Genomic DNA, 21,123 nt, shown 5'->3' with positions numbered 1-21,123 from the left:
GTGTCTTTAATTGATGGATTCGCAGAGACGCCATGACCAGAGCGTCCCCGAGAGGAAGGGGCAAAAGCGGAAACTAGAGGAGGANTTCCACCCACTATCTAAGCAAAGTATGCGCATGTTAGCCTTTTCACCCATTCCGGCGGGAGCGCACGATAGCCTTTTATTTATGTTTTTTTTTAATCTCAGAACGGAAATTACGTGGCCGGTCCAACCTTTAATTCCGACACAACAAAAGAAGAGAAAAAGAGTATTTGAGAAATACCTAAACTACCCTTACTCTCTCATCCGTTTTCAAATCTCAGTTTCATTTGTGATCACACTCCTCTCTTTCGCTTCTCCAGTGTCTTAATTGATGGATTCGCAGAGACGCCATGACCAGAGCGTCCCCGAGAGGAAGGGGCAAAAGCGGAAACTAGAGGAAGAAATAGTTATCGAAGATGAACAACAGCAACAACAACGAGAGATCTCTTCTTCGTCTTCTTCTGTACCTCCCTCCGATGCGCGACAAGCGTTATTGTGCGAGGTTAGTGCGCAGGTTAATATCCTTAACACCGCTTTCTCTTGGCTGGAAGCTGATCGCGCCGCCGCCAAACGCGCCACTCATGTCCTAGCCGAGCTCGCCAAAAACGGTACGGCACCTTTAAAAAACCGAACAGGTCATCGATCTCGCTTTATTTGCAGTTGATATATGCAAAAATTTGTTGTTTACTGTCGCAGAGGAGGTTGTGAACTGGATTGTTGAAGGTGGAGCGGTTTTGGCTTTGGTGAAGCATCTACAGGCGCCGCCGACAACTGAGACTGACCGTGGTACAAAGCCGTTTGAGCATGAAGTCGAGAAAGGAAGCGCTTTCGCCCTTGGTCTTCTGGCTGTAAAGGTGATCTAATTATTATATTTTCTTCTGGTTGTAAATTCGTGGTTAAGTTATAGTGATTAATATTGTTAACTGGGGAAATATTTGTAATATATTTGATTTTTCAATGAAATTTTGGGAAAATTGTATAGATAGTTGGAATTTACTATAACGAGAAGTGAAGATAAGATGTTGAGAATTGAATTATTTAGATAGCAAAGAAGTGCTTTTTTGTTATTATTGTGCATTATAGTTGCTAAGGCCGTTTGTAAACTTGTTTAGTTGTTGTGATGACAGTTGCATGCACCATTTTATCTTATATTGGATTTTGAGGAATAGTATTATCATCTTGATGAGGCTAAAAAAGATTAATGCAATTTATTTTTCATGAGTTGCAAACTCCGATCATAGTTATAATAAAGTATATGTATATGTGTATATATTATATGTGAGAGGGAGAGAGGAGAGGAAACCAGAAAACATGAAAAAACTTGGAGAAATGAAAAAAAAGGAAATGGAATTTTATGTTTTCTTAGATAGAGAAGAAAAACAAGGGAAAAAAAACTGAAGAACTTCATTGAATTTTATTCATGGTCATTGTCATAGCAAACTACATGAAATTATAACTTTGAAAAACATTAAAATTTGCTCTGTAAATCGGCCACTACCGTGATAAATTTTCTGCCAACTTCCCTTTATTTTCCCAACTTCCTATAATGTTCTCTTTTCCCAGTATGTTCCACAGTAATTGAAAAAAAAATGATTTTCCTTGTACTTTGCTCCTTGTATCTCTTTCCCCAAGATCAAAGCACAGTTAAATTAGAAAAAAAATTTGTTTAAGCATATACTAGTGATTTAAGTAGTTTGCTGGGAATATCTCAAATTTTTTTTTTTTTTTTTCTTTTTAATCACGCCTCCTCTCCTTTTCTCCTCCGCCTTCCTCCACATTAGTCATCCGTAAAATGAAAAGGACTAAAGTGTAAGTAAAAGGGTTCTACTTTGATGAGGATGCTATTTTCCTTTGCATTTTTTAAAAGTCTTTTCAGAGTCTTAGCTGTATGTTATAGCCAATATTGTTATTTTCAATAGGTTTTACATCATTTGATGACTATTCTTATTATAATTGCAATAAATTTGGATGGTGAAACTTAAAGGGAAGTAGTCTATACCATATCACTGGACTGCTGATTATTGTTTGTTTCGATGTTAACAGCCAGAGCATCAACAACTTATAGTTGACAATGGGGCCTTGTCACATCTTGTGAATTTGCTGAAGAGGCACAAGGACAGTTGTGGTTCCCGTGCTGTCAATAGTGTCATTAGAAGAGCTGCTGATGCTATCACCAACCTTGCTCATGAGAATAGCAACATTAAAACACGTGTCAGGTTTGCCAATTTTTGTATGTTTTAGTTTTGAGTCTGCTATTTAGCAATTGTTATCATATTTATTGATTGGTCATCTGGAATGGATAAGCAGGATGGAAGGTGGGATTCCACCTCTTGTTGAGTTGCTTGAATTTACTGATACAAAGGTGCAAAGAGCAGCTGCTGGGGCCTTGCGAACTTTGGCATTTAAAAATGATGAAAATAAAAATCAGGTGATTGGCCTTTCTCTAAAAATTGCATTTTGTTAGGTTTGCTTTGGCCTTTATAAATGATAAAAATACTATTGTTGGCAGATTGTTGAATGCAATGCTCTTCCTACCCTCATTCTAATGCTTCGATCTGAAGATGCTGCTATTCATTATGAAGCAGTAAGATCTTATTATAATAACTTCCTTTTTAGTTTGTGGAAATACTTCAATGTGATATTTTGTATTTGCACTTCATATTGGATGTAGAATGAAATAGTTTTTGATGATTTGCAGGTTGGAGTGATTGGAAATCTTGTACACTCATCCCCAAATATTAAGAAAGAAGTTCTTGCCGCTGGAGCATTGCAACCTGTTATTGGTTTACTTAGGTATGTATAAGTTTCATTTCCCCCCCTTTTGTTTTTTCTGCAGGATCCTTGTGATGCCATTCTCATACATTTGCAGAAGCTTTTCTATTTTAGTTCTTATTTTACATATTATCTAGGGTCTTTTCCTTAATAAATGCGTTAAGTTTTATTTTCCTTTTGTAAATTATTAAGTTCATTTGTCGGATGACAGCTCCTGCTGCTCTGAGAGCCAAAGGGAAGCGGCTTTATTACTTGGACAGTTTGCGGCAACTGATTCTGATTGCAAGGTGGATAGAGATTGCCTTATCTTTTATCTTATGTTTCCTTTCTAAAATTCAGGTTCTTCTCCAATGTCTGTTGGCTATTAAGATGGAAGGATGTAATTGAAACTGAATCTCTTATAGTGGAAAATGGAAATATCAAATAATTCAAGTTCACCTTTCTTTTTCACTGTCCTTCTTCAAGGATTATTTTTGATCTCCTGATAGCTTATCCATGGTCATGAGTGTGCTTTTCTCATCCATCCATGATTTTCCATCAATTGTTATTTTATTTCTTTGCCTTGTATCTGTTTTCAATCTTGAAGGTGTAATTTTTGCAGGTTCACATTGTACAGAGGGGTGCTGTTCGGCCTCTAATTGAGATGCTCCAATCACCTGATGTGCAACTGAGAGAAATGTCAGCCTTTGCCTTGGGGAGGTTGGCACAGGTTGTTATATTTTGAATCTTACTTTTCCTTATCTTAGTCACCCATCATGGGTGCTATTAGCATTGTAGATCAGGCTTTCTAAGATAGTATAATGACTCTAGATGACTATATTGCTTGTGTAGTCACATTCTGTTTGGCTTAAAGCAGTTTTTGAATTCAGGACACACACAACCAAGCTGGAATTGCTCATAATGGTGGTTTAGTGCCATTGCTGAAGCTTCTTGATTCAAAAAATGGTTCTCTGCAACATAATGCTGCATTTGCTCTTTATGGTCTTGCAGATAATGAGGTATGCTATGGTTTTATTTTTATTTTTTATGAGTATTACAACTGAGTTCATATTTTATTGTTTTTACAAGTTATTAACACTATTTCATTGGTACAATTTTCTTTCATAGGATAATGTATCTGATTTTATTAGGGTGGGAGGTGTGCAAAAGCTTCAGGATGGAGAATTTATTGTTCAAGTACGTTTGTCTCTTTATTTTTGAAAAATTAGCTTTGGGATATCTGTTCTTTTAATTGTCTTTACATACGTCAAAGAGTGATTGTTCATCCTTTTCCCTGTTGAACCAACTGTAATGAGTATATAAATAAATATTCTTGCAGGCAACCAAAGATTGCGTAGCAAAGACATTGAAAAGATTGGAAGAGAAGATTCATGGACGAGTGAATATTTTCTTGCCAATCTTTTACTTTTATATCATTGAAATATTATCCCATTTGTTCTGTTTCTGGTTAAATGTTTCAGTGGGTTCTTGTGTTAAGAGAGTGTCATCCCCTGCTTCCTTTTATGTAGGTTTTGAACCATTTGTTATATATGATGCGTGTGGCAGAGAAGTCTGTCCAAAGACGAGTTGCTTTGGCTCTTGCTCATCTTTGTTCCCCTGAAGATCAGAGAACTATATTCATTGACAATGGTGGTATGTGCATTCTTAGTTATATTCTTCACTAATTATACATTTGCATTTTTATTGTTGATGGGAATTAAAAGTGTTGTGAAGTTTGGGTTCAGATGTTCTTGATGGATTGAGATGCTTAGCACACTCAGTTTATAGTTCTTTTTTTTTTTTTTCCCTGTAGGATTGGACTTGCTTCTTGGGCTTCTTGGTTCTACGAGCACTAAACAGCAACTTGACGGTGCTGTGGCTCTTTACAAGTTGGCCAACAAGGCAATGACACTTTCTCCCATGGATGCAGCTCCCCCGTCTCCAACACCACAGGTAAGCTGTCAAAGCTGTTCATTTTGTTCCATGGCCTTTACATATTTAACTTTTAACGGGGAGGGAAGGTTCACTGTTCCACATCAAAAAATGATTATTTTGCATGCTTGCAAGCAACCATAGAAGTTACTGAAGTATAGTTGAGGAGGTTGTGGTGACTTTCTAACCTGGTGCTATAAAGCCTGTAATGAATTGACTCAGAGATTTCCCTTCCCCTTTCCTACTCCGACCATTTAAACACTCCAAAATCTGGCCCCGTCAGATCTAGTTGAGACATTCAGAGAGAGATGACAGTTGAACCACTACTACATCTTTGTCTTATTATTTTACCACTGGACTTGTGAATAAGCTGTTCACGTTTGTTGACTTGACATCAATGCCACAATATATCTCACTTTCAAGATATTTAAAATTTGTTATAGCAAAGGAAAAAAATGGCTTTGAGCAGTTCCTAGAATTTTTCTTTTTATCTAGTTAACTTTTGTTTTCTAATATATTTGATGGAAGATTTTAAGATTTTTGAGTTTGACCCAGTTGCACTGGTAAAGGCTTTTAAATCTCTGACATGCATTTAAGACTAAGGTTAAATTATCTCTTTTCTAAATGATTAAAGTATTTCTTCTTGGTGCAGGTTTACTTAGGCGAACAGTATGTAAACAGTGCTACCTTGTCAGATGTTACCTTTCTAGTTGAAGGTTGATTGTTATATTTTTAATACTATTGACTTCAGCTCACTTAATATTTGGAACCTTTTGGGGAATAATTGAATGGTTATCAGGATAAAAGTTCTGTTAGTATGAATCCCTTCTTTCAATCTAAATTTTCATCTTTTGCTGCAGGTAAACGGTTTTATGCCCATCGAATATGTCTACTTGCTTCTTCAGATGCATTTCGTGCAATGTTTGATGGTGGTTACCGGGTGTGTTTCTGTATATAATGCTTTATTCATTTCTATTTTGGGGTTGAGGTGGGGTGTTGTACGGTTTCATAATGTTGGTTATGGGAGAATTGCACTGTTAATTCTTTGGTTGTGTGAATGATATGAGATATTCCCTCTACTGCCCATGGATTTTGTGCTCAAAATTTATCTGACCCAAACTTTTAACTAAGACATGTTTTTAGTAAATTACAGCTTAAGCAATCAATTGTGCATTTGTCTTTAAATCAAAACCGAAATGCACATTAAATGACTGAAAGCATTGACACCTTAATGATATGCATATTTTAATCAGTTTATGTTGGCATTTTCTTGCAGGAGAAGGATGCTAGGGACATTGAAATTCCTAACATTAGATGGGAGGTTTTCGAGTTGATGATGAGGTATTTGAATTCTGTGCCTTCCAGTTTCTTACAATTCCTTCCCTGTGAGCATTTCTAATTTACTGCATTTGTCCTGGAACAGATTTATATACACCGGATCTGTAGATGTTACATTAGATATTGCACAAGATCTCCTCAGAGCTGCTGATCAGTATCTCTTGGAGGGACTTAAGCGACTCTGTGAATACACAATCGCGCAGGTGAGCTACAAATGCTGGTTTCTATTTTTAGGTTAAGTGCTGCTTGTATATTGGAAGTGATTGTCTTATGAATATGCTATTTTTATTTTTAGGATATATCGTTGGAAAATGTTTCTAGCATGTATGAACTTTCAGAAGCCTTCAATGCTATATCATTGAGGCACACATGTGTCTTGTTCATCTTGGAGCAGTTTGATAAACTGAGTGCAAGACCCGGGTATGTTCTTTTACCATTCTGGCATGTTCCTGATCTTGTCTTCTTTGCTTTTTTAACTTAGAACTTCTGTTGTTTTCCACTTCTGTTGTTTGATGGAGAGGAAAAAATTTTAAATATTGATGTAGTTGGGTGTGTTAAGGTAAGTCAGCCGATTAAAATGTATTAGTTATGTAATAGAAAATTTAATAAGGTGGACATTGTAGATATATTTTCTTTGCAATACCTAGATTGGGAAATAATTGATTTCGCTGTCACTGGGGAGGAGAGTTCTTGTAGAACCTGGTCATATTGAATCTGTTCACTGAAATAAATGACAGTAATTACCTTTTACTGTTAGAAGATTTTGATGTTCTTCTAGTAATAAATTTGGCCTTTCCTTATTAACTGGTTTATACGTTGTTTTATAAATATAATAATTTTTTTTTTTGAATTTTCTTTTTATCCATCATGCAAGAAGTTTCGTGTAATTATCAAGTGTTTAAGCTATGGGAGGAAGTAAGTTGTATGAACGGGAGCTTGCATGGTTGAATAAGCTTACACTGATGTTGATTCAAGCAGTAGAACATGGGGTGTCCAAATGACATCTTTGCAGATCATATTTTTCAAATGAATTTTGCTTCAGCTCATAAAAAATAATGACAGTGATCTGTTCTACTGTCTTGATTTCCTTTTGAAATTCTGAAATGGATAATTCTCCTGTGGAGTGAAATGAGGAGATTTTCATGACTGCTGCTATAACATGTTATCATCATTGGCTGAAATTATCTGCATGATGACAATTCGCAGGCATTCCCATCTGGTCCAGCGTATTTTACCAGAAATCCACAATTACTTTGCGAAAGCTCTCACTAAACCTAACCAACATATGCGGCTATAGATGGCCAGTCATTGATTCTTCAACTCTAACTAGATACGGTGTACAGAAAGTAGTAGATCTTCTCACTGTTATCGAGCCAATTACAGATTCTAATTGGGTGGCTCATAACCATTCCTGATGCCAGAGGTATGTTGTTTGTAGACTCACTGTAAGTTTCTTTCTGCGGGCTCATAATCATTCCTGTCCCTGATGCCAGAGAGTTATGTTGTTTGTAGACTCACTGTAACTTTCTTCTTCAAGCCCTTTGTCTTGGGTTGGGGTATTGCGCCTTCACAAAACATTATTGCTTTTCATGGATTGTGATGGTTGTAAACTCAGAAATGTATTTTAAGAACTCTTCAGTGAGAGATGTATCTTTTGCATGTGCAATAAGTAGGCTTCTTGTCTGCTGGATTCGATTCTTATCAAAACATATCTCCATTTGTGTTAAGTGTCAACTGTAATGTTCAAATAAAACAAAATTCCATGATAGAACAAGTATTATTTGGATGAAGCTTTTAGTGGGTTGAGGGGATTTTGTTGGGTTAACACAACAAATATTCGTGGTAAACCTCTCCAATTGACGAGTTGCCAGGGATGTGATTCTCCACCTTCTATGCGTTAACGGGCATACATGAGGACCATAAATGGACAAGTGAATATTTTAATGTATAACTAACTGTCAAAGACTCAAACCCCAAAGCTTATCTCAGTAATAATAGAATATACAAATTTGATAGTCTTCCCCTCCCAACCATCCCTTTCCGCTCAGCACCTAATTTTCAGAAAAGAATGTTGACATTAGGGCAACGGTCAACTTATTTTGGCCGGTATGACTGTGAGTAGGCTTTGCACACTATAAAACGCAATGACACATGGGTGTGTCATAGTTCACCAACATCAAGCCAGTCAAAAGATATTTTCTAGCTTTCTTCCTTCACACTTGACACATTTCTCCAATCTCTCAATATGGGTTCCATGGACAAGGAAGTAGTGTCAGAACTTCCCCCGTTTTTCCGTATTTACAAAGATGGATCGGTTGAACGAACAAGAGGCTCTCCGATTGTGCCACCATCGCCTGAAGACCCAGAAACTGGAGTCTCATCCAAAGACATAACTGTTTCTGAAAAACCTAAAATCTCAGCTAGAGTCTATCTTCCCAAACTCACCCAAGTCACCACCCAAAAACTCCCAGTCTTGGTGTATTACCATGGTGGAGCCTTCTGCATCGAATCTGCCTTCTCTTTAGTTGAAACTAAACTAATGAACACGTTGGTTGCTGAAGCCAAAATCGTTGCAATATCAATAGAGTACCAGCTAGCTCCTGAAAATCCTATCCTTGGGATTTATGAAGATTGCTGGACGGCTCTCCAATGGGTTTGTTCCCATTCTCCTGCTGAAGGTGGCAATAAGGAGCCATGGTTATCAACTTATGGAAACTTTGAAAAAGTTTTCATCGGTGGTGATAGTTCAGGAGGCAACATTGCGCATAATATACTCATGCGAGCGGGCAAAGAAAGCCTGCCTGGTGGTGTAAAAATTTATGGAGGTCTTCTTACACACCCATATTTTTGGGGTTCCAAGCCAGTTGGGAGAGAGGTTACCGAAAACAGAGAGAAGATTGTGTCTGATCAAGTTTGGAGGTTTTTATATCCAACTGCACCTGGTGGTATTGATAATCCGATGATGAATTTCAATACCCCCGATGCGCCAAGCTTGGCTCAACTTGGGTGTTGTCGGTTGCTGGTGAGTGCTGCTGAACTGGATGAGCTGTGGAGTAGATGTGTTTTATACTATAACACAGTGAAGGAAAGTGGGTGGAAAGGAGAGGTAGAGTTTGTTGATGTGGAGGGCGAGGAACATGCCTTCCATATCTTGAATTATGAGTCTGAAAATGCGAAGAAAATGATCAAACGCTTGGCTTCTTTTCTTATCAAGTAGACTCAATCATCTTTTCCTTGACTTTCTACAAATAAACAGGTTAAGGATTTAGGGATTTACAGTCCCACCTTGAGTTTCCCTTCTACTTTTCAAAATTTTACAGCTTGTGATTGTAATTTAGCTAAGCGTTTCATGTTTAATAGTATCCAGATTCTTGTTCTTAAAGTCTCTACTTTGTGGAGAACTAGATGCTTTGTATGATGATAAGATTGCATTGCCTTTTTTTCCCAAAACGTTTTGAGGGATTCTTATCAGAACTCTCTGTCGTTGATTTTAATCCCTGGAAATTTGGCACATCTGTGAGTACATCGTTGCCATATGTCTGGTCCAGATTTGCTTAGTACAAAGATAATTTTTAACCTGAAAGGGATGTGGGTTAAGTAGATATTTTTTTGAATATCCAGACAACGACCATTCATCCATCATTTAGGCTTTGTGCGTTGGTGAATCCTTATAGGGTTGCCTTTATTTTTAATAAAAAAGTGGCAATAATTTTACCCTAAAGGGCGCCTCTACGAATAAAGTGGAAAAGAAAAGCGGGAACGTGGCACATGATTCTCTGTATATAGTCAAAAAAAAGTAGAAAGAAAAATAAAAAATCATGAACATGACAGCTATAGTTGAACAAACTTTTTTTTCTTTTGTTTACTTTGCGATACTTATGAAGGGGAATGTTATAGTATTGTCGGAGTAAGTTCTACAACATTTGGCATAGCCTTGCATCTAGTATTTAAAGGGTTTATAATTATGAGTAAAAAACTTTTTCCACCCAAATAATTTGCTTGATAATACTTTCCTATCCAAAAAATTTTAAAATATAATTTTACTATCCAAACGTTATGTTATTGTAATAATTTCTATTAAATATAGTGATATTCATTGTCAAGATGAAAATATCATTCTCTTCTCTTCTTAGTCTCTTCCATTGTCGACAATTGTTATCGACCTTCTGTCGAACGGCTAGTGTGCACATTGGGAATGTGGAAGGTGAGACTGTCGACGACCGAAAAATCAACAAACAAACCACAAACACTTCAAATAAACATTTTTCAACTGTTTTTCAACCCACCAAGCACAAAAAAGGGAACGTATCAAACCCAATTCATCAATCAAAGCTAAAAAAACCCTAAGGTTCAATCGCTGATGATTGGTGAGCAAATGAGATCGGGAATGTTGAGGCATTTTGAGAGGAAGAGCCAGTGAGTCGATTGGTGGTGATAGGGACAATTTTTGGTGACGGAATCGACCAGAAAAGAAAATGGCATGCAAAACCTAATCGAGTTTCTGGTTGACAAACGAAGGGCAAATAGGGGTGGGACGGTAGTGAGTTTTGGCAAGGGAAGTGAGGGGAGTGTTTTGGTGGTGGTGGGAGAGATTGGCGACACTAGAAAAAGGCTGATTTGGCCTTGGTCGGTGGTTGAGCAAGGATGGGTTTTTTCGAGAAGAAAAACGCAAATCTGTCTCGATTAAGGACAATTAGGCTAGGGAAAAGGCACAATCGATGAATGGGAGAAGATTTTTGTCGAGTTTTGTGAGAAAACTAGTTGAAATCAGGTTGAACCAACGTCGATTTCCCGTGACCCACGCCCACAGCGCGATTGTCATTTTTAGGCCATTTCGGCTTGAATCCGGTGCCTTGAGCCCTCCCACCACCACCCCCACCACCTACTCCTCATCACTACCTCATCAAAACCCCTCCCACTCCCATCCATCTAACCCCTCCATTCGCTGACCACCACACATGGTGGGTTTGAACGATTCTTTCCTTTTCTGGCCGCTTCCGACGTTGAAAATCCCTTTTGAGACCACCAATCAACTTCGACCTCCCATTTCCAAAACCCCCTGACCTTCCCTATGTGAATGCATGCTGTTTGCTGCTCTCCACGACCTAGGGTTTTGTTTTTTTTTTATCAATTTTGACGACCAAAATTTAATCTTTCACCACCCTTTCAACCTCTAACCTCTCCTCTTCAAAATCCCTCAACCCCTGACACTTGGTTACTCGTTGTTCGTTAGTTAGGAATCGCCACCCTCCTTTCGTTGTTCTCTGTTTTCTCAGCAAAGTAGAATTTTAAAATGACCATTATGTCCTTACTTATAATGGATTTTTGACTATCCTGCTATTCTTCACAACAAAATTTACTAATGAAACTGTACTTTGGATAGTAAAGTTGCATTTTGAAACTTTTTAAGTGAGAAAGTGTCATTAGACTCTTATTTGGGTGAGAAAAAGTCGTTTACTCTTATAATTATTTATTATAAAAAATTAAAAAAAAGTTAAAGTCGTTTACTCTTATAATTATTTATTATAAAAAATTTAAAAAGAAGATTTTGAGGCCCGAGGGTTTGCCGGTTTGGATGATAAATTGTGTTGTTGAAATTGGGATGAGCTGTTGGCAGTTGTTGTTGACCAGAGATGAAATTAAGTTGCTTTTATTGTTTTGAAAGTTTGTAACTCGCTTTCCTCTTTATAATATTACGTGATAATATTGCGTCGTTAATTAACTTACAATAAAAACTTCCACAAAAATACAGTCTCCATCTTCTCAAAATGGCATATAAGAGTACCGCAATTCTAGAAACACATCGTGTTTCGGGATCATCTTAGTTTTTTTGGTAATAAAGTCTAAAAGAATGGTGAGATCTTGGCACATGAAACATGAATGATTCTAATTTTTTTATTTTTTTTTTAGTATAATAGTTAACTGATAGTTTATTATTGTACAATTTTTCCTTGATTTAAACTTAGATTCACTTTGCTATATTTTTCATAAATATTAACTGTTACTGATAAAACCAAGTTATTTCTAATCTGGGTAAAAAGAAAAATGGGATCTTGGGGCTTTTCTCAAGGGAAATACAGCAATTCCATGTTACCTGAAACATAAGTAGCAGTGGTCAGTAAAACTACATTTAATTAAAATTTGAAATCAGTGTAGTGAAGTGTAATTATAATTAAGGCCACCCAGAGTCCACAAAAGCAGTCAATAATGAACTTAACACATCTCTTAACACCTGAAGATTACAAGTAGATAAATTAAGTAATCAATTCAAGATGATTGATACACACTGCTCCATGCTTTTCAAAATAATGGTCTATATATATATATATATATATATATGCACTGAATGCTACGCATGACTTCCAAGTTTTTGACTTGTATATAATGATATTGTTGTGGTGCTACACAACTTAATTGGTGTAGCCGCCCTCTCTTCTCTACGCGTATCCCTCTCTCAATTACCACCTAATTTTGAAAGCAGAAATTTTGATAATATTGTAATTATGGTACACAGAAATTGCAGTTTGGGCTGCGCAGATTCATTCTACAACAGTCCATCTTATGTAATTCTTAGTTCATTCTGAAAAATTAATTTCTTGGTCTTCTTCACACAATCACAATGGGTTCTGTTGCCAAGGAAATTGCTTCAGAGTTGCTTCCTTTTCTCCGGGTTTACAAAGATGGTTCGGTTCACCGGTTAAATGGCTCCACCAATGTCCCACCATCGCTTCAGGACCCAGAAACTGGAGTCTCATCCAAAGACATAACCATTTCTGAAAATCCCCACATCTCAGCTAGAGTTTACATTCCAAAACTTACCCAATTACCCAACCAAAAACTCCCCGTTTTGGTCTATACTCATGGTGGAGGCTTCTGCTTAGAATCTGCCTTCTCTTTGGTTGAAACTAAGTTAATGAACAGCTTAGTTTCTGAAGCCAAAGTTGTTGCAATATCAGTAGAGTACAGGTTAGCTCCTGAAATTCCTATCCCTCTTCTTTATGAAGATTGCTGGACTGCCCTGAAATGGATTGCATCACATTCAGCTGATAACAGTGGCGACAATAAGGAGCCGTGGTTGACGACTTATGGCGACTTTGAACGAGTTTTTATAGGCGGAGATAATGCAGGAGCCAACATTACGCATAATATACTGATGCGAGCTGGGAAAGAGAGCTTGCCCGGTGGTGTAAAGATTGTTGGAGCTTTTCTTACTCACCCATACTTTTGGGGTTCCAAGCCAATTGGGTCAGAGATCGGAGGTCCGGAACGTGAGAAGCTTGTGCCTTATGTAGTTTGGAATTTTTTATATCCAACAGCGCCCGGCGGTATCGATAATCCGATGATAAATTTTGTTGCCCCAGAAGCGCCAAGCTTGGCTCAACTAGGTTGTTCTCGGTTGCTGGTGAGTGTTGCCGAACTGGATGTGCTGAGGGACAGAGGTGTTTTATACTATAATGCAGTGAAGGAAAGTGGGTGGAAAGGAGAGGTGGAGCTCGTTGAAGTGGAGGGAGAAGACCATGCCTTTCATATTTTGAATTATGAGACTGAAAATGCCAAGAAAATCATCAAACGTTTGGCTTTATTTCTTCTCAAGTAGATTAATATATCATCTATCCTTCAAAAATTTCTTCCAGTTTGAGGTATATCTATGGTTTTTCTTTGCTTTTATATAAATTTTTCTTTGTATTGGACTACCTTGTAATTTTACATAAACCTATAATATAATTGTGAGTAAATGACATTTTCCCACCCTAAGTTTAGCGAAAAAGCAAGTGTTTACCCTTGCTTTCATAAATTCCAGATTGCCACCCTTAAATTCATATCGTTAGTATTTTTTAATCTTGACACAACTGTAAAACACGCTATTACCATATTGCCCTTATTTTTTATTACACCGTGATAGGACCGCAGTGCATATTTATAAAAGGAGCACTCCAAAGGCATAGAAGAAGCACACAACGTGTGGGTTGCAAGTGGGAGGGCAATTATCCACGTGGCATTGGCATGTAGTGGGTGTGACGTCTGGGTATAAATGGGGAAAGATGAATTGTAAATAACAGGCAGATTTTTAGAGGGAAAATTATAGGGAGGCTCTCAGCTCCTCGAAATGCTGGGTTCATTTTACTCTTGGGAATTATCTGTTCTTTTGGCTTGTTGCTGTTTCCATTTTGTTATGTTCAATTCTCATTTCAATTCAATCAATACAATAAAGTTTTAATTCTAGAATTGGATTGCCATTTTTGCGTTTTGGACTATTTTTGTGGCTGGGTTTGTATTAAATTGATAGAGGTTCCCATCAAATTGGTATCAGAGCAAACTAAAGATCTTGGTGTGGGTAATGGTGAATAGGAGAATGGAGGTGAGAATGGAAGGAATCAAGACAGAGATGGGGAGTGTTAAGGAGGATGTTAGTAGTGTAAAAGAAGATGTTGGCAATATCAAGGACTATCTGCTAGAGTTAAGGGAATGGATTCGATTGAGAGACGAGAAGGAAGGGAGCATGAATCGCAGCAAAGAGAAGATTGAGTCGTCGAAAACTCGCACTAAAAACGATGGTGGAAGTAGGAATCAATCACGATCCAGCGAGAGTGGAGGAGACGATCGGAGTGTGCGAAAGTTGGAGCTACCAGTGTTCAACGGAGAGGACCCACACGGTTGGATCTTTAGGGCCGACCGATACTTCCAAGTGAACAAGTTTGATGAAAGAGAAAAGCTAGAGGCAGCAGCGATGTGTATGGAAGGGCGAGTGCTGAACTGGTTTTAGTGGGTTGACTCTCGCGTTCCCTTTACAGATTGGCGCTCCTTCAAGAAGGCGGTGACAGAGAGATTCAGGCCATCGTACAAGGGCTCGGCCTTTGAGTCACTGGTGACGCTGAAGCAAACAACCACCATAACTGAGTATAGGGAACAGTTTGAATTGTTAGTAGCGCCTATGCATGAGGTTGAAGAAGAATTGCTAATGGGTATATTTATTAGTGGGCTAAAAGAAGAAATAAAGGTTGAATTAAGGATAGCTAGGCCCAATAGTCTATTTGAACTTATGGACTAGGCCCACAGAATTGAGGAAAAAAATTGGGTCATGGATAAAACAAGGCTAAAATTGGGTAGAGCTCAAGGGTCAATAAAGATGAGGCCTACAGCAGAATAACACCAGGTCCAGAAACTTTTAAAATGGGGTGGGGAATTAACATGGGTAAGAGTCCAGATCGGGTACTTCCATCCCAAATGAAAAATGAAAAAGGGGGCAAACTCCTTGAGTCAACGCCAGCGAGCTCTCTACCTTCTTCCTTCCGGCGACTTTCTGATGTAGAGATCTAGTACAAACGAGAGAGGGGACTTTGAGGAATTCATGGAAGCTAAGCCAACGGTGAAGGGTGAAGAAGAAATCAACTCTGAAGAAGATTCTATGGCTTTATCCATGCATTCCATCGTGGGTTTGACCTCAACAAATACACTGAAGCTTCAAGGAACAATTAATGGGGAAGAAGTACTAGTGATGGTTGACAGCGGGGCTTTCCATAACTTTATCTCTCACGACTTAGTCCAAAGATTAGGATTTTTGGTGAGTGAAACAAGAGCCTTTGGTGTAATGGTGGGTAACAGCTTTACGGTGCGAAGTACAGGGATCTGTAAAGGGGTTAAAATAGAGATGCAATAGGATTCACGATGCTACAAGATTTGTTTCCTTTCGACTTAGAAGGGGCTGATGTGGTTCTTGGGGTGATGTGGTTGAGCTTGTTAGGTGACGTATGTGCTAATTGGAAGTGTCTGATGATGAAATTCGAGGTAGAAGGGAGACCAGTGATCCTACAGGGAGATCCCTCTCCAGTGAAAACGATCGTGTCTTTAAAGGCCATGTTGAAATCTATCCAACAAGAAGGACACGGGTTCATGATTGAATTCTGCTCCATTGTCCAGCAAGAGCAGGTTGAGGTAACTTCTTTAGAACCGAGAGTGGAATCCTTGTTAACTGAATTTGCTCCAATTTTTTATCAACCAGCAGGACTTCCCCTTCCCCGTAGACAAGATCATTCAATCACCCTAAAGGATGGATCTCCAGTGCCAAATATCAGGCCCTACAGATACTCTTATGCTTAGAAAAATGAAATTGAGAAGCTTGTTGGAGAAATGTTGGCCGCGGGAATAATTTAGCCAAGTATTAGCCCGTTTTCAAGTCCGGTGCTACTGGTTCGGAAAAAAGATGGTAGCTGGAGATTTTGTGTGGATTATCGAGCACTAAACGACATCGCTATCCTAGACAATTCCCCATCCTGACCATAGACGAGTTGCTTGATGAACTAGAGGGTGCTACCATATTCTCTAAGTTGGACCTCAAATCTGGGTACCACCAGATCAGGGTTTGCATTGAAGATGTTCCTAAAATGGCCTTCCAAACTCACGACGGGCATTACGAATTCTTAGTGATACCCTTTGGTTTAACAAACGCCCCTTCAACGTTTCAAGCTCCGATGAATGAAATTTTCAGGCCTCTTCTTCGCAAATTTGTATTAGTATTTTTTGCTTATATTTTAATTTACCGCACTGACATAATTGTTCACTTGAAGCATTTTCACCAGGGTTTTGAAATACTTTAGACGCACAGGCTAGTGGTTAATAAAAAGAAATGTCAATTTGCCCAAGCAAAACTGGAGTATTTAGGGCACATCATATCAACAAATGGGGTGGAAGCTTGTAACATCTACTTCGAGGTACATCTTTGATTCATGTTCATTTGCCTTTTAAATGTTGTTTGTTGGCCCTAAGTTTAGTTGATATGTGCTATTGTTGTTGGGTTGCCTTTGGTTAAGTTTGTAAGTTGTTAGAATTGCTTGGATGCCCTAATTTTGGTGAAGTCTTGGTGGATTTTGGGAAATACAGACTTCGTCGTGGCGAAGAAGAATTATCGCTGCGATGACGTAGGCTCTGTATTTTTTCGTCGGGGCGAAGATCTGGCTGATTTTCTTTGTGAAGGTTCTAGAGAATTTTCCATAGGGGTGAAGTGATCATTCTACCCCTAATTAGCAGGAAAAGTGGGGAGTGAAATGTAAGAAAATTTCATGGAGAATATTTTGGAATGGGGGTGAATTTGTAAAGAATTAAAGGATAATGATGAAATTTTTAAGAAAGTGTAAAGGCAAAATGGGAAAGAAGGCTTAGTTATATGAGATATTAAGGGTTCAAGCACACAAACCCTCTCATTTGCTTTATCCCACACGCCACCTCTACTCACAATTCTCTCATCTTTCCATCAATTTTCCAAGGTTGATTTGAGGGCTTTTGGTTGGATTTCTATAAGGATTTGATCCTAAGCATCAAGAGGTAAGCATTCTTGTTCTATATGAGATTAATTTAAGTTAGTATGGAATTCTTATGAAGTTTATGCTTAGGATTTGAGAGAAGAAGCAAGTCCAACAAAGATAAAGAGCTTCTAGTGGAAGAAATCAAGCAAAAGTAAGTAAATCCAACCTAAGTTAAGATTTAAGCAACTAAATGATTTGATATGCATGTTTATGCTTATGAGCTTGTAATTGATTCTTGAGAATGTTGATGTTGATGAGTAGATGACTTTTGATAAGTAGAATTAAGCCATGAGAAGTAGAGTTGAATTTGTGGTGACCAAGTGGATTTTGGTTGCATGTAGCAAGAAATTAAGTAGAATATTTGAAGTGTTTTTCTTGGCCATGTTTAGATTTATTGTGGAGAAGTTTTGCTCCATGAATGGATGGTTAAAGAAAGAAGTAGATATGTATCAAAATAGAATTGAAGTATGCACGCATGATGTTTGATGAAATGTCTAAGAGAAGCTTGTGCATAAGTAGAGAAACTTATTTTTTGTGCAACATAGCATAAGTGCATTGCATAATTGCACTTAAGAAAGAAACATAAGCATGAGTCATCCATATGCATATACTTACACATGCATGAGAATTTAAAGAAAGAATAAAAAATTCATAAGAATAAAGAAAAAGAAAGAAAAGCACTAAAGAATTAGAGAAAGAAGAGTACTAAAGAAGAGAAAAGAATAGGTTATTGCGATGGGGAACTCGTGGGTGATAAGAAGAATTTCCCACATACACTCCGCCTTAAATGAGCGGCATAAGAAGAAGAAGAATTTGTAAGACCCATAAGAGTGTATGTGGATGAGGGTTGTACCGAGAAGAATTCTTACGTGCACGCCGCCTTAATTGAGTGGCCGAAGAAGAAAGAAAAAATTTGTAAAGTCTGCAAGAGTGCATGTAGATGAGGATTGTACTCACTCACATGGCCAGGGTTCCAAATCCATGCATCAATCGAGTTCGATCGGCAAAGAAAAGAAAGAATAAGAAAGAATGAGAAAGCTTGAGCATACAAGAAAAGAAAAGAAAAAAAAAAGAGAAACAGAATAAGAAATAGAAAAGAAGAAAGAAAATGCATTTCTATGCATTATTGCATATGCATTGCATTCATGCATATTACCATGATTGTCATCATGGTTAGTAAGAATAGAAGAAATAGAAAGAAAGAGTGGAAAGAATAGAAAGAAAGCGAAGAGAAAGAAAGAACAGAAAGAATTAGAAAGAAAGAAAAGAATAGTGAGAAGTAGAAACAGAGAAAGAACTAAGAAAGAATGAAGAAGAAAAGAATTAAGTAAGGAAAGAATCAAGAGAAAGTTGCATGGATAGAAGAGAAGAGGATTTACTTACTGAGCATTTTGTGCTCACCCCGTTGTTTTTCCATGTATTACAGGAAATAGGTGAGAAGCGGTCGGATGGACGTCAAAAAGCGGAGAGAAATGGCATCACTGTCCACCGTTGCTAAAGTTTTTGTACATGTTATTTTGGTATATGTAAAGAACTATATTTTATAAGTACATAAAAGAAAAATGTGGGCCAACTACTTTCATATGCTAAGTATGTATATTTTCATTGTATTTTCTTAAATATACTAGTAGAAAGAAGTCATTACAAAGCTGACCCTGCTAAGATTGAGTGTATGTTGTCCTGGCCCGTTCCAACCACAGTAAAAAGTTTACGGGGCTTCTTAGGTCTCACTAGCTATTACAGCAAATTTGTTAAGAATTACGGCCAATAGCTCATCTGTTAACCCAACTTTTGTAGAAAGATTCCTTCAAGTGGTCTACAGAGGCACAACAGGCTTTTGAAAACTTACAGAGAGCCATGGTTTCCGTTCCGGTGTTAGCCACTCCAAATTTCACTGAGCCGTTTGAGGTACAGACAGATGCCTCGGGCATGGGCATGGGTGCTGTTTTGATGCAACAAGGACGACCCATTGCATTCCTCAATAAAGCCTTTTCTTCTTCTTCCAGACAAAAATCCGTGTATGAAAAGGAATTGATTGCCATTGTTTTCGCCGTACACAAATGGAGCCACTACTTGTTTGGGCGAAAATATATCATTAAGATTGATCAAAGGAGTTTACAATTTTTGATGAAACAGAGGTCAATGACTCAAGAGCAGCATAGATGGATTTCCAAATTGCTAGGGTACCAATTTGACATTCGGTACAACCCTAGAAGCTCCAACAAGGTTGTTGATGCACTTTCCAGGCGAGAATCAGACCCGAAACATCATGAACTTCATGCTCTATCTGTTGCCACTTACCAAGGGTATGAAGATCTGTCCACCGAAGCCCTACAAGATGCCAAACTTAAGGCAATAATTTAAGACCTCATTCTGCAACCTGACTCCAAACCCCACTATAAACTCCACTGTGGTTGTTTTCTATATAAGGGCAGACTTGTCCTCCCAAAAACCTCCAAGTTTATACCTCATCTGTTGGAAGAATTCCATAGCACCCCTAGCGGTGGCCATTCTAGGATTCTTTCGTACCTATAAAAGAATTGTCAGAGTTATTTTTTGGGAAGGTATCAAACAGGATATCAAGAATTTTGTAAATGATTGTGGGGTTTGCCAACAAAACAAACATTTGTGTCTGAAACCTCCAGGTTTATTGCAGCCTTTGCCAATCCTTGATTTAGCCTTCAACGACCTCACCATGGATTTCATTAGCGGTCTTCCTAAGAGTTTTGGGGTCGACACTATATTGGTGATAGTGGATTGTCTGACTAAGTATAGTCATTTCTTGTTGCTCTGCCACCTGTATAACGCTAAAGAAGTGGTTGGCCTTTTTGTGAAAGAAGTGGTTCGATTGCATGGGTTTCCAAAGTCCATAGTCTCGGACCGAGATCGCCTCTTTTTGAGTACCTTTTGGGCAAAACTTTTTCGCTTGGCAGGCACCACTCTCAAATTCAGTTCAGCGTACCACCCCCAAAACTGATGGACAAACAGAGGTGGTTAATCGCTGCATTGAAAAGTATCTTCAGTGTTTCACAAACACCAAACCGAAGCAATGGCCGAAGTGGATTCATTGGGCAGAATTCTGGTTTAACACTTCTTACCATAGCTCTACTAAGATGTCTCCTTTTCAAGCTCTTTATGGTCGTGCACCGCCCACACTCTTGAAGTTTATTAAAGTCCATTCTGCGATGGATGAAGTTAATCAACAGATGATTGACCGCAATGCCTTGTTGGAAGAGCTGAAATCCAATCTCTCCAACGCGCAAGATCAAATGCGGGTTGCTGCTAATACTCATCGTCTCGATGTTTCCTTTGAACCAGGTGATTTTGTCTACTTAAAACTACAGCCGTATAAATTCAGGTCCTTGGCTCTCAAACTTAATGAAAAGCTCAGCCCCCGCTTCTACGGGCCCTTTGAAGTGCTAGCCAAAGTTAGTGTTGTTGCGTATCGTTTGGCCTTACCGAAATCTTCCAAAATTCATCCGGTCTTCCATGTGTCTCAATCGAAAAAGAGCCTTCATCATTCAATTCCTGTCCAACCTCTTCCTACGTGTCTCACTGAGGATTTAGAACTTATGGTCCGGCCTGCCTCAGTGCAATCTATCCGCACCTTGTTGGATGGTTCGCACAAAGTGTTGATCCATTGGAAGGATCTTCCTTCCTATGAAGCCACCTGGGAGTCCTTTGATACCATTACTCAGCAGTTTCCTCATTTTCACCTTGAGGACAAAGTGAATCTTTTAGTGGGGGTATTGATAGGACCCCAGTGCACATTTACAAAAGG

General features: G+C 38.3%; 3 protein-coding genes across 3 annotated transcripts; all 3 read left to right on the top strand.

The window, feature by feature from the left end:
* Positions 1–352: 352 nt before the first annotated feature.
* On the top strand, positions 353–7,684 carry LOC116135028 (ARM REPEAT PROTEIN INTERACTING WITH ABF2). Its single transcript, XM_031420732.1, has 19 exons — positions 353–629; positions 718–875; positions 2,065–2,237; positions 2,329–2,449; positions 2,531–2,605; positions 2,720–2,814; positions 3,005–3,080; positions 3,395–3,502; positions 3,663–3,791; positions 3,901–3,969; positions 4,112–4,171; positions 4,302–4,425; positions 4,586–4,725; positions 5,357–5,420; positions 5,565–5,644; positions 5,981–6,045; positions 6,128–6,245; positions 6,338–6,462; positions 7,249–7,684. Exons 1-19 carry the CDS (start codon positions 353–355, stop codon positions 7,337–7,339), a joined length of 2,148 nt encoding a protein of 715 aa, XP_031276592.1. The 3' UTR covers positions 7,340–7,684.
* A 439-nt stretch (positions 7,685–8,123) lies between these two features.
* On the top strand, positions 8,124–9,344 carry LOC116135020 (2-hydroxyisoflavanone dehydratase-like). The gene has a single exon (XM_031420720.1). It carries the CDS (start codon positions 8,288–8,290, stop codon positions 9,257–9,259), a length of 972 nt encoding a protein of 323 aa, XP_031276580.1. The 5' UTR covers positions 8,124–8,287; the 3' UTR covers positions 9,260–9,344.
* Positions 9,345–12,661: 3,317 nt separating this feature from the next.
* Positions 12,662–13,639, top strand: LOC116135065 (2-hydroxyisoflavanone dehydratase-like). The gene has a single exon (XM_031420763.1). It carries the CDS (start codon positions 12,662–12,664, stop codon positions 13,637–13,639), a length of 978 nt encoding a protein of 325 aa, XP_031276623.1.
* Positions 13,640–21,123: the final 7,484 nt, after the last annotated feature.

The sequence above is a fragment of the Pistacia vera genome, unplaced genomic scaffold, assembly GCF_008641045.1.
Source record: "Pistacia vera cultivar Batoury unplaced genomic scaffold, PisVer_v2 Contig293, whole genome shotgun sequence".
Classification (NCBI taxonomy): Eukaryota; Viridiplantae; Streptophyta; class Magnoliopsida; order Sapindales; family Anacardiaceae; genus Pistacia; species Pistacia vera.
The sequence above is the reverse complement of the archived record's forward strand: the minus strand, read 5'-3'. Positions and strand labels throughout refer to the sequence as shown.

Bases quoted from the DNA above. Each gene is read 5' to 3' on its own strand.
- LOC116135020 (XM_031420720.1), top strand. From the start codon at position 8,288: ATGGGTTCCATGGACAAGGAAGTAGTGTCAGAACTTCCCCCGTTTTTC.
- LOC116135028 (XM_031420732.1), top strand. From the start codon at position 353: ATGGATTCGCAGAGACGCCATGACCAGAGCGTCCCCGAGAGGAAGGGG. The intron at 2,606-2,719 runs GTAAGATCTTAT...GATGATTTGCAG, and splicing joins CTGCTATTCATTATGAAGCA to GTTGGAGTGATTGGAAATCT. The intron at 6,046-6,127 runs GTATTTGAATTC...GTCCTGGAACAG, and splicing joins GTTTTCGAGTTGATGATGAG to ATTTATATACACCGGATCTG.
- LOC116135065 (XM_031420763.1), top strand. From the start codon at position 12,662: ATGGGTTCTGTTGCCAAGGAAATTGCTTCAGAGTTGCTTCCTTTTCTC.